Raw genomic sequence first — 12396 nt, 5'->3', positions numbered from 1 at the left:
GTCAGGAATTTGAATACAACATAACTTGTCATTTTCTACAATAAGGTTTAATCAGTAACTTAACATTTGATAAGTTGGTTGGACATTCTGAATGGAAAGTGAAGCCATTGAAGATTATTATACTTGTTGACAGGGAAGTAGCTCCAATAATATGCACTGGTAGTTTTAAATATTCAAATATGTGCTCAGGAAATGCTGAAATGGCAGACTCCTCACCAGAACTTCAGACCCACATGTCAATTAGCAAGGGGCAAAGGTCTAGGTTTGCCTACTCAGAGAAAACCAGAAATCCAGCAGAGAATATAATATGACCTAAGCTCTGTAAATAACTATCAGTGCAAAAGTGAAGGGTAATAACTCTGGGTAAAGACAAATTCTATATGCTGCCTTTTTCTAAAAAACAAACAAAAACAAACAAACAAAAACTATTCTGAGGATATGGGCATAAGAGAGTCCTTAAAGGTTATTTATTAATACTGTTGTTTATTTAACTACCAGCTCTTGGTTTCTGATAACAGATAAATAATGTAATGTAACAAATCTAAAATTGCTTGTCCCATATCCAAGTGAAGGGGCAATGATCTACAACAATTAAAACTCATTTGAAGACAATATACACTGCAGTTATTTACCTGTGACACCATCTAAAATCTACTTAGAGTGTTACAGTAACGACGGTTTCACATAACCATATCCCCAGGGTTCAACAACAGTGATATGGCAATGAGTTTCATGACATCACTAATATGAGTCACTCATGAGTTTACATGCAACCACCACTCAGGTGAACAGATAGACTGATGAGTGCTGAATCTTTAAGATTATACTTCCCTTACTGACTACCAAGAGGCTTTTTGAGATCTGTAGACAAATGATAAAATTATGGTCGCCATTTCCTTTTCAGCTACTCATGTACAAGTATAATATATATTACCATATTACTGGTAAGGTGAACAGTAGAGGACAAGTGTCTCTTAAACCCACTGAGAGCACCAACTTACCTTCTGTATACTTCTTCCAGAAAGCATCCTGTTGAGAACAGAGAAAAAGAAATGAAACTTAAGCAGAATTATATTAATTATCTAATATACATACGTACATATACACAACTAATATAGCCTACACAAGCCTATTAATCACTTATGTTAAACTATATAAAACATTTATTAATGGGAGAAAAACGTTACATGTTAAGAGTTAAAAAAACAAACAAATATCTTGCATGTTTGTATATTGCCTGCTTGTCTTTATGAAGGAGTGTATTACTCAACTGTATCGGGAATATTCTCAAAGACCTCCCGTGCTTCCTCGTAGTTGCATATTTCTTCAACACACTCCCTCTCCAAATTACCAGGAGTGAAGATTTCAAAGTCGAATCGGTTGTACAACAGATGGCGTCTTAGGAAAGTACTTGCCTCCTGCCCTTCCGCAAACACTGTTCAGGGAGAAAATCATTACATGAATTTGTGTATCAGAATGCTTAGTTCATGATGAGGCCTTTCATTTGGACCTACAGATGCAGGCGTATATATAGGCGTGCCGTTTACGGATCACTCTGAACAGTTTACTCGGGAGTGATCAAAAACGAAAGCTCACCTGGATTTTTCTTGTCTTCCAGATCAGAACTCTCAGTGTTCCTTGCAAACGCACACTGTCCACAAAATCCAAGATTACACAGCACAAGTAGCAATGTAAGCATTTCTGTTTAGCTGCAAAACAGGAAAGTCGGAAAATTCGCCAAATGACAACAGCCCACACTCTTCTTTCCATACACCTGTTAGGCCTATCATCTGTTACTCTCAAGAAAAACTAGACACATTTTAAACATTTGTAGGCAAGCAGAACGATTCCTTGTATGGTTTTGGCAAAAATATTTTTCTTAAGACCAAAAGTAAATAGTTGCTCTGTCCAAATCTCGTGGAAAATGTAATAAAGACACAGAGCCAAATCTGTTGGTTTGGATATGATTAAAAAGCCTTGGCTCACGAAACAAAAAAAAACTAATGACTCAACTTACGTTTTAATTTCGGTCTGGCTTTCCGACGTTTGGTAATTCCTTAAACGCATTTATTAGCATTGTCGCTTTAGCCGAGAAATCTTTGTGTTCCGGTAAGTTTCTGTTCACCGCATAAAAATCATGACCTCACCACCTGCGCTATAATGAAGCACCTGTGCAGACCTGACAAATTGATTTTTCTAACCTAGAAAACGACACGGAAAGCTAGGACTGTTCTAGACCAGATAACTCGAGCAATGCGTCACTCGAACACCACGAGAAACACCAACGCATAAAAATCCGATTCTATTAGCCAACTTTATGAATAGGCATTTTTGTTATTTAAACAAATAGCAAATAAATTGAATATTGCTGTCCTATATTAATCTAGACCTGTATTAACATTTTAAGTTAGTTAGTTTGTTAGTAGATATAGCCTATCAAGGCGGAAACCTTATTATATTAATTGTAATGTCTAAAATATTGAAGCTGAATGAACCACTAGGTGGCAACGAAAGTGCTCGGAGTTATTGTTAATGTTTTTTCGAGAATTAGAAACAGCTTCGGGAACAAATTAGATCTGATAAAGGACCGCTTTTTTAATGTGTACACATGCAATTTCACGCTACATTTTATTTACATAATAATAAAACTCTAAATAATGAGTGCTTTTCCCCCCCTTATTTTCAGGTGTCTTCACTGATGTCATTCCGGCCTGAAACCTTCTCGTTACCCGTGTGCTCTCTGCCCTTGCAGCTTGACCTTTGGCCCCATATTCAGATTCTAATTGAATTACCACGTTAATAACCAATGAATCATAAATAAATAAATCACGAAATTATTCCCGTTGTCATAAAAATGCCAAAATCAAGTTATGGCTCGGTTGTGCTTTAAACTGTTGGCTGGCAAAGATGATGCATCTGTGAAACAACACACTTTGTTTACTCAGTCTCTCAGTTCTGTATATGCAGAGAATTAGAATGCTCTATATACAGGTTGGGAAGTTGGATTCTTGCATCAGTTTATTGTAGAAGGGATAGTATCAAGTAAAACATGGTTCATAGAAAAAATATGCAAACAATCCATCATATTCCCAATAAAAAAAAGTTTCATAAGGTATTTAATTCTCATCAAACATCTAAAATCACTAGTATGAATATCCTAGTGTTAATGCCTCAAACAAATGATCCCTTGCCAACTACTCTTTATGCAAAAGCAGTGACATATTTCTGGCCCATTTGGAGACTTGTGCTAATTGAACAGTAATAGACTGCACTATTTCACCTTTGTCCTTATACGAGGGTCTGGACATTGTTAGAGAATAGCTGAGTCGGACTGAAGAATGTTGATGCAGTTAAGAAGCCTCTATCTGCACTGAGCCACAAGCACACAACCAGGCACTGATGGAAATGGGAAATTCCTGACTTTATCTTGAATGGAAGAACACTTGCTGGGTTCTGGAGATGGGATCGTTTCTCAACAGTGGGAACTGCCTTCTATTATGCTTTTGGAGAAAATTTTATAGCACTGGAACAACGCCACTTATCTCAAGTATATGATCATAAACATTGGAGCTGATTTAATAGGATACATTGACCTAGAGTAAACACACAAAAAGCTAAAAGCTTTATTAGCCTTTTTTTTGGTGTAAAATCATAATTTACATGAGAATGACAAAACCCCTCAGGGTTGTTTAGTAAAAGCAAAAATATCATGCTGAAATTTGGCACATTATGAAACCATTACACACCACTTTTCCCAGTGCTGATGTTACCTGCATTAGATTCTGATAAACCAGTCATGAAAAAGCACATACAGAAGTGAAGAAATGAACCACAACTGCTACATCTCAACAGCACATCATTGGAGTATGAACTGTTAAGCAAGAAGCATGACAGGAAGGAGAGCAAGAGAGAGAGAGAAGATTGTTGGTCACTGTTACATGTGGTTTAGTTAAGCCACATTTTTCCTCACTTTGTCATGTCCAGGTTACACCGATGTGAGGTTGGGTTAACAGGAAAAGCCCTGGCTGACTTACAGGTTTTAAAGAGACATTTAAAGTGCCAAGCGACATACTATAAATAAATGGAACAGACAAATTTTTTTTTTTCTTTAAACCCAATCACAAATACACATACTTCTCACAGTTTAATGCTGTCTAAAACAAATTACTACATACTCTACAAGACATAAAAGAGGTTACATTCTCCAGAAGCACATGCTGTCATGTACCGAAATGAGGAGATCGCTAGGACACAAAATTCCATACAACTTGATTCAAAGAGAAATCTTTAAGCACTTCTTTTAAATATAAGGCTTTTCAATAAATGAACATTTTGCTGACATATTAGCAAATCCAGCACTTCCCTGAAGTGTGCCTAATGGGAGCAATGGCATTACTTGAAACATCAGAGACTCACCGGTGTGGAGCACATGAGCTTGTATCCCTCCACAAATGGCATAGCCTGTGAAAGGCCATTAGCCTGTCCTATACCCCTCAGCACCACCATGTTGTGCTCCTATCGATGATCTTCCTCACTGATCAGGGCCAGACTAAAGCCTCAGGCAAACCTCCAAACCACAGCACCCACAGACTGGGCAAGTCAACAAAAAACAGAGTAAACAAACTAAAAGTAGCAAAACCACAAATAGTCAAAAACAATATGGTCATTATTTGTCTTTTATTGAATGTGGGTGGGTGTGTGGGTGTGTGTGTGTGTGTGTGTGTATATATATATATATATATATATATAAAAAAACTGAAACGGGAGTGGCTTCAGCAGAGATTGGGTGGTCAGGCGTTAGGAGAGAGTGTCTGCAGACTGGTCTTCACGGTGGCCAGGTTCTGCTTCCAGGCACTGAGACTGTCATACAGCTGCTGCCACTGCTGCTTGCCAAAGGTGCGGTGGGTACTGTGGCTACACGGAGCAAGGGGAACATGGTGAACACAGGTCAGCATGCAGTCAAACACTCATCTCGAGACAGGAAAAACACGTCAAAACCACGAGTCCATCTGTTGTTGTTTATATAGGGCTTTGGTTTCAGAACCAGAGAAGAAAGTTCTGGAAGCTACATGAAATTTGAGGTACAATATTATGACAATGTAAATACAACATATTGGAATGGAATTAAAGGAAATCAAAGGTATATGGAAAAAAGCCACAGGTGTATGACCAGCTCCTGCCCTAAAGGGTTGAGCTTACTGAGTGAAAACACAGTTAACTTTCTGTAGTGTTAATAAATCATAAGCATGACCGAAGCTCCTCCACTCTGAATACGGCAGAATTAAAGATTCGAAACCTACAAACTTTTTAATAAGCTTACCTCACGACAACTCTACGCTGGGTCTGGTCAATTTTGCAATAGACCATTTTGGTCCGGACAGCTTGTAAAAGAAGAAAGAACGAAAAAAACAAAACAAAACAAAACAAAAAACACATTACACACAGTGTAGTCAAGACAGACATGATTCTAGACACGAATAAGCTTTGAGTGAGGTTTAGACAGTTTGGTAAATTTTCTTGGTTAAAGAAAATCTACTTGTAATCTCATCCCAGCTGCCGCGCCACTGCAGTCCTGGATGTAGATCCTTACCATCAATGACGAAGGCCTCCACGTCGTCAGCGCCGATCTGCAGTTCCTGCTGCATCGTGTCGAAAGAGATCTCCTTCATCTCCACAGCCATGCCCATGAAAGTGAGCAGTCTCATCTTTGCCATATTCTGCTCATGTGACAGACCTAAATACAAACAAACCAATCAAGCGGTCAGTGGTTTTGGGAGGGTAATATTAATAATCAAGTGTGATGAAACATTGTGCTTCTAATCTGATGCTCAGGCATCTCTGCAGGGCCTTTCACAACTGAAACAACTTCAGTCTGTTCACGATTATCAGTGACACTAATTATTCCTCACTGCTCCAGACACCAAGGGAAGACGCTCATGCCTTCACTCAATATAATAATTAATGCTTCACCTATCTTAAAATTTATTTACATTCATTCATTCATTTCCCACTGATGCAACTAGAGGGCCAATGACCCTTTTCACTGTGAGTCAAGGGAGGCGTCGCAAGTGAATGTTGCTGTTAATGTGCTAACACGACAGGTCTAAACTGTCTCAGTGAGAGAGGAAGGGAGGAGCCCAGTTCTAATTAACAAACCACTTTGAGCAGAAGTCAAAACAAAGCCACTGCTGAGTCTCACATTCCAGCTAGGCAGAAACGCTGGTTGCTCTGCTGGCTAGGGAAGGACAGGGTGTGCTTGTGTTTAACGGTCTGATGAGCTTATTTCACTGGAGAAAATAACAACAGTCAGCAGACATGAAGGTAGATGAGGCGCTTGAAGCACAAGGTTGTTTTACCTCTTACCTGTAATGATGCACAAGGAAATGGCCAGATAATGCAAATTTAGACAAACAATTATCATCTCCAGAATTACACATTCACAACCCCATGTGAATGTTACGAGGGCTTTCATTGTTTCAGCCACACGATTTTTGTTGCAGCTGCTACATAAGTGAACTGCTGCCTTTCAGAGGGAGACCAACAGAGAATGAAAAGATAAGGCAACTTAATCAAGCCGGGGGGGAATAAATGCTCTTTAAAACAAAAAAACTGGTTTTGATTCATGTATCTTTCCTCAGTAGTTTCTGTTGTAAAGTTTTTATAAACAAAGATTGGTTCAGACAGAGATATGTTGCTATATTTATCAACTTGCCACCCATGCAAATTAAGTTTTTTTTATTTTATTTAAAAAAAAAATACTTCTGTGGCCTGGAGCCTGGCTGTGCTCTCAGGAAGGGAGAAGTGGCATACTCTCTCTGCCCTGTCAATCACACTGCCAATGGCCAATCATGGGCATGTGTGAGCTCATGCATCAGAAGGGAACGGACGATATCCTCAGTGTGTATTACAGCGGCTTGACATTGTATGAGCCGCAGCTCAAAAGAAGCAGTGATGGGTTGCATGTGCCTCAGAGGAAGCATGTGAAAGCCCTCGCCCTCCCTGGTTGGCAGCTGTTTTATGAGAATTTTATATGATTTATCTGCCAACGGCTAACCCATAATCAGTGTCATAACATTTTTATCAAAACATGTCTACTTATTTATAATACAACTAACAAAACTAGGCTGAACTTGCACATTTTCCTGGTAATTGTTAGACCTGCTCACTTCATTTAGGCAAAACATTCCATTAAACGCTTACCAGGTCGATGAAAACCACTTACCAAGAGAATCAATGAAGTCTTTATTGCTCTGGTAGAACTTGACGTAGGCTGCCAACTTTGCACTCACAAAGATGGTCAGGAGCTAAGGAGAAAGAAGGATTGTGACTCAAAGAACAACAGGTGATCAACTTTCAAGATTTAAAATCTTGGTGTTTCACAATATGTACACCCAATAGTAAAGGAATTCTACAGAAATATATAAAAAATGACAAAGGGAAAATTTCCAAAGGGTGAGCAACAAATGTTTAAAAATGGAAGTAAAACATCTGCAGTGAAATTACAACCCACATCACTAACTCACACAAGCTAATACAGGCTCACAGAGATTTATGCAATACATATGATATGTTCCAGCATCTATGTCAATGATATGACTTCGCACAATGGCATTTGAACTCATCACCTTCATTTGAACAAACACTCACATCATGAATCAGCTCTCCCTCCAGGAAACGTACAGGCTTCAGAGCCAGGAGATGGTCAAACAAAAATGTATTTGGATCTTTCAAAGCACGGACAATGCACCTGTGAAGTCGGGGCAAATGGCGTGTGAGTGTGAGAGTGTGAGTGTTTAGAAAACAGAGAGAAAGAGAGAGCGAGAGAGAGAGAGAGAGAGAGAGAGAGATAGATAGAGAGACAGACACACCTGTGGGCATCCACCCGAGCTTGGGAAGCATTGTCTTCTGTGTAACTTCCCAACAGCTCCACCATCACTTTGGCTGCAGCCTCACTGTGGGATACCAAATACCCATGGCGGGGGTGAGAAGCCTGTGCCAAGCTATAAGACAAGTCCCCCTTTTAAAGCTGAAGTCTGTGGGTGCCTATGTGTGGTTACCTCTTCTTGCAATCAACCAAGGCCTCATACACAAGCCTCAGCAGAGTGTGTTTCTTTTCTGTGTTCAGGTTCCAGTCAACAATCCATTTACGAACCTCAATCAGGAAAACAAAGGAGATCAGAGTTATTCCACCTCTAATTATCAACTGTAACAGCTTCACTATTGCTTAATGCATATATACACTGATTAATTCCTTTATGACTGTTGTGGGGATTTGGTTTCTAAGAGCATGGCACTGAAGTCCGTACTTGGTCCAGGTCTGTGGGGATGAAGGAGATGGCGTTGCATGCAGCTGCCACCTTAATCAGACTGCAGTACACCGTGTACCTCACCGGCGTGTTCTCATCCATACCGTGGAACAGGTTGCTCAGGCTACCATGTTGAAAAGAAAGGTACAATTAAAACTGCAACAGTATAAAGAGGCCCTCAACAAATATAAGAAAGATAGGCAAGGAAGAGAGTCAAAAACCATATATAAAAACCGGTGCCTAACGTTTCATATTAATCACTGCAGTATTGCTTGTATTAATTGTGTATTTTAAAAAATGAATGAGATTCATTCATTATTTTGTTTTTAATTTTATAAGGAGATGGCAACAATAAAAAATCCTAAGTTATAACAACCCCAATTTTTTAAACTTTCAAATGTATTGCATGCTTTAATGTTTAACTGTGATTTTGTCTGAAGCCTTAGGTGAACTTCTCAGAAGAACGGATGTATGAGCAGGTGTCTGCATTCTGCACATACAGCTGCATCCTAAGAGAGGTGCGCTCGCCTTCCCTGAACTTCACAAGCTTCTCACACAGGCTCTCAATTAAGGCCTCTTGCTTGTCTGTCTCCAGAATCAGCAGCAGGGACACAATGCTGTTCATCACACTCTCCACATCTGCACACACAAAGACACATTTATGCATATGCACAAAAGCCCTAGACACTACGTGCAAAATAAAGACAAGGCTACAGGCTCATTCATGGCTGGATGCATGCTCACCCTTGTCATCATCTTTGAGGCACACATCACATGCCTCAATAATCTGAGCCAGGTCAATATGAAGACCTCCCTCGGAGTTCTCCTCAGAGATTTCTGCTCCTTTGGATTTGATGTAGGCCCGGAGCTCGGAAGCCTTCAACCATAAACAGCAACCATAATCAGCTCGTGCGGACAAGAATAATACTGATAAAGTCAAATGACGCAAGCACATTTCAATAAGCAGCAGAACTAGCCAATACCTCAGAGCTAAGCACTACACGTAGATTTAACAATACAACGGTGACAGTAACCATGCTGTTCGCATTATAGCCGCACACAAGCCAACAAAAATAATAACGTGTTAGAGTATTAGCTACACAGCTAGCTAAGTTACTGTAACCAGACTTTTCCTTCATTCACGATTCCTTCCGTTTGTGGAAGACCTAACGGATCTAGCTAGCAAATCAAACTGCTTACCACCTAGCTAACCCAGCTAGCTAGCTAACAAGTTAATGGTCTATGATGGAAGCTAGCTAGCAAGCTGGCTAACCAGCTAAGGCTAGAGTCCATGAAGAAGCTGGCTAAGGCGTTACAAAATATCAAAGCGTTCTACAATATTCAATCATAATTCTCACAGGTTAATATCATATACGTTAGACTTTCAATACCTGATCCTCTTCTGTGATGTCAATGAATGCAGGGACACTCATTTTTTTTATTTTTTTTATTTTTTACAATTTTGTGGAGCACAGATAAGATCCACGCTCACTGCGAGGCTCCAGCGGCCGGAAAAGAACTCAATAAATGACCGGTGATGTTCATGTATTTCCGGGTCGATGTTTTAAAGAGACATGATCATGAGTCTTATTTGAACATAAATATTTTTGAGTAGTGCAAAGCTGTTGTTGCGTCTAGGGTATACACTGTTGGCTTCACTTAGCATTTTGTGTAAAGGATTATTGTAGAGCAGTTAAATGTGCTTGGGGAGAGAGCTGACAGCCTAATTCTGTTCACATAAGTTGGCAACACCAATGTATAGCGCAAGTGAACTATCCTTCTCAACCAAAGGTGAGCCAGTTGTGCCTTCCTGGGCTTATAGCCATAGATGTGTAAGGAACCCAGCCACTTTTACCTAGTTAGGGTTTTTAGACAGTTGTGGAATTCGTGGGTGACATGCTTTTCAAATTACATCATTAAAAAAAAATCTATATAATTACTTGATGAGAAGGTTAACCAAAAGGAGTTTGACACAAAGACCTAACACACTAATTTCCTTTGGTGTACTTCACCACATACTTATAATGCCCCTTTTAATTGCAACAAGAAGTGGATGACATTTCAAACATCTCTAACTAGTATTAAAAAGCATAAATTGGCAAGTTAGTTTTTTTTGGATACGAATTATAAGAATCACTTTAATGCTAAAGAGGATGAGTCGTATCTCATTCACGAAGCACGCTTGCCAGCTACACTACGTCACTCTCCTAGCAGCAAGGCAGTACCTGGTACCAAGGGATGCTATGTGCTCAGCCTGTAAATGGGTCAGATTTCAGAACTTATGGGTGACTCTCCACACACAAAACATTTATTATTATTATTATTATTATTATTATTATTAATAATAATAATAATAATAATAATAATAATAATAACAATAATAATAATGATAATAATAATAGTAGTAGTAGTAGGAAAGCAAGTAGGTAGAGAAGTAAAGAAGCGATAGTGTTGGGAGAGGTGCTAAGTTTTCAGTTGGTCTTGAAAGACAGATAAGAACAGTCATGTAGATAGTGTGTAGATATCCATATAGATGGTGTTCCAAAGCCTGGGGACCCTAGCACTGAAGAACTCCCAAAAGAACAGTTTGCAAAAAATGGTCCTGTCATTGTAATAATAATTAATAAGTACATTTGATTTCAAGATACTTAGTCACACTACATAGCATTCAGTGCAGCTATTTACATTAAATACTTCCCTTTTATCATCATGGGTATTTGGTTTCTGACCTTAAATGACAGATGTATGCCTTCCATTCACTGACCTAAAAATCTCCTTCCTCCCCTTCCACACCTCACTTCCTCAGGATTGTTCTCATATATCAGTCTAGTCAGTGACCTCATCAAAATAGTGCCTTGAGTGATCTACATGCATTACGAGTGACCACACCCAGAAGATCAGACCACCACGTGGTCCAGTGGTTGTGCGACTCATTGGGAAAAACTTCCCTATCAAAATACATGATTTAATGGAACAAAGTTTGAGAAGTGTCTTGGATAGGCTTTTACATAATGAATTATCTACTTGATCATTCTAAGTGACACAGGTCAGCTTCCACTGAAATGTCTGGAGTTTCAAGTGAGTGAACGTATGAGAGACAAAGGGTGTGCCAAGGTTATGGGGTGTGGTTTTATGATAAACTGCTGAAGCTTTCCTGAAATGACAAGAATTCCCCACCTTATTAGAAAAACCCTCACTGTGACTAAATTGACAGCTGTACTATTGCTTCATAGAACACTGAAGTGACCACAGTGTCTGCGTATGAACTTCCCTTTTAGATATGGTCTCAAATGGATCTTTAAAATTTTAAGCAGTAGACTGAGATTCTGTGAGCATAAACTGTATGATATTTGGAACAAATGCCAGGAAATTAGTGTTGATTTAAAGATAGAGAGTGAGACAGACACACAGAGTTCTTCATTAATTGTTTTGCCACAGTAGCATGCAAAGCAATAAAAGAAAGGGCAGTGGTAACTCAGTGGTTAAGTTACTTCCCTTATAATTGAAACATTGCTGGTTCAAGCCCTGCCACTGTTGGGCCTCTGAGCAAGACCCTTAATGCTCAAGCTGTACTCATTCATAACTGTAAGTTGCTTTTGATAAAAGTTTCAGGTAAATGTAAGAAAGCAGGACATTATAACATATCTTACCAGGACACAAAGTTGTCAGACAATAAATAATAATAAGGCTGATGAAAATATAATTATCCTAAAGTGTCATCATGCAGAATTAAATAAAGTAACAGTCAGCTGATCCATAACAGCCAGTAGAAAGGTGACACAACAATTAATGAAGCTAGCTGTACATTGGGATACAAAAGCCTTCAAGCAAAATGTTTCTTGAAGGAAAACCTGTGATAACATAAAACAAAAGAGAAAAATGCTGTTTTATAAGATCTGTCTGCCCTCAACCAGTTCAGTGGGCAGGGTGAGAAAACTTTACTGTAGCTTAGCTGAACTTTAACCTTTTGACCACTTAGTGGACTGACTCATGTCCACCTGTTCCTAAAGACAGATAGCTGCTTACCGCACTGAGACAAGCTATTAATTTCACATGGAAGAAAAACCACAAGGACAAGATCACACACACA

The 12396-nt window shown here is 39.2% G+C and overlaps 2 protein-coding genes across 2 annotated transcripts in view; both read right to left on the bottom strand.

The window, feature by feature from the left end:
* The window catches only part of prrg4 (proline rich Gla (G-carboxyglutamic acid) 4 (transmembrane)), a 4999-nt gene extending 2601 nt beyond the window's left edge, over positions 1 to 2398 (bottom strand). Inside the window, exons 1-4 of the mRNA XM_027026315.3 lie at positions 2018 to 2398; positions 1597 to 1709; positions 1272 to 1435; positions 1002 to 1029 (exon numbers count right to left, since the gene is read on the bottom strand). Coding sequence (XP_026882116.1) covers positions 1002 to 1029; positions 1272 to 1435; positions 1597 to 1699 — 295 coding nt within the window. The 5' untranslated portion in view covers positions 1700 to 1709; positions 2018 to 2398. The remainder of the gene's footprint in view (positions 1 to 1001; positions 1030 to 1271; positions 1436 to 1596; positions 1710 to 2017) is intronic.
* A 1211-nt stretch (positions 2399 to 3609) lies between these two features.
* eif3m (eukaryotic translation initiation factor 3, subunit M) lies at positions 3610 to 9825 on the bottom strand. Its single transcript, XM_027026333.3, has 11 exons — positions 9698 to 9825; positions 9051 to 9183; positions 8807 to 8945; positions 8307 to 8430; positions 8058 to 8152; positions 7869 to 7952; positions 7648 to 7747; positions 7223 to 7304; positions 5591 to 5734; positions 5321 to 5381; positions 3610 to 4914 (listed from the first exon to the last, which is right to left on the bottom strand). Exons 1-11 carry the CDS (start codon positions 9737 to 9739, stop codon positions 4791 to 4793), a joined length of 1128 nt encoding a protein of 375 aa, XP_026882134.2. The 5' UTR covers positions 9740 to 9825; the 3' UTR covers positions 3610 to 4790.
* Between the last annotated feature and the right edge of the window lie 2571 nt (positions 9826 to 12396).

This window comes from Electrophorus electricus, chromosome 6, assembly GCF_041902795.1.
Source record: "Electrophorus electricus isolate QZ-2024a chromosome 6, ASM4190279v1, whole genome shotgun sequence".
In the NCBI taxonomy this organism is placed as follows: domain Eukaryota; kingdom Metazoa; phylum Chordata; class Actinopteri; order Gymnotiformes; family Gymnotidae; genus Electrophorus; species Electrophorus electricus.
This window is presented reverse-complemented; position numbering and strand designations above follow the sequence as displayed.

Excerpts from the sequence above, each read along its gene's own strand:
- eif3m (XM_027026333.3), bottom strand. The coding sequence starts at position 9,739 with ATGAGTGTCCCTGCATTCATTGACATCACAGAAGAGGATCAG. Across the intron at positions 9,184-9,697 it reads ACATCACAGAAGAGGATCAG|GCTTCCGAGCTCCGGGCCTA; the intron begins GTATTGAAAGTC and ends TTATGGTTGAAG. Across the intron at positions 5,735-7,222 it reads AGACTTCATTGATTCTCTTG|GTCTGTCACATGAGCAGAAT; the intron begins GTAAGTGGTTTT and ends GTTTGTATTTAG.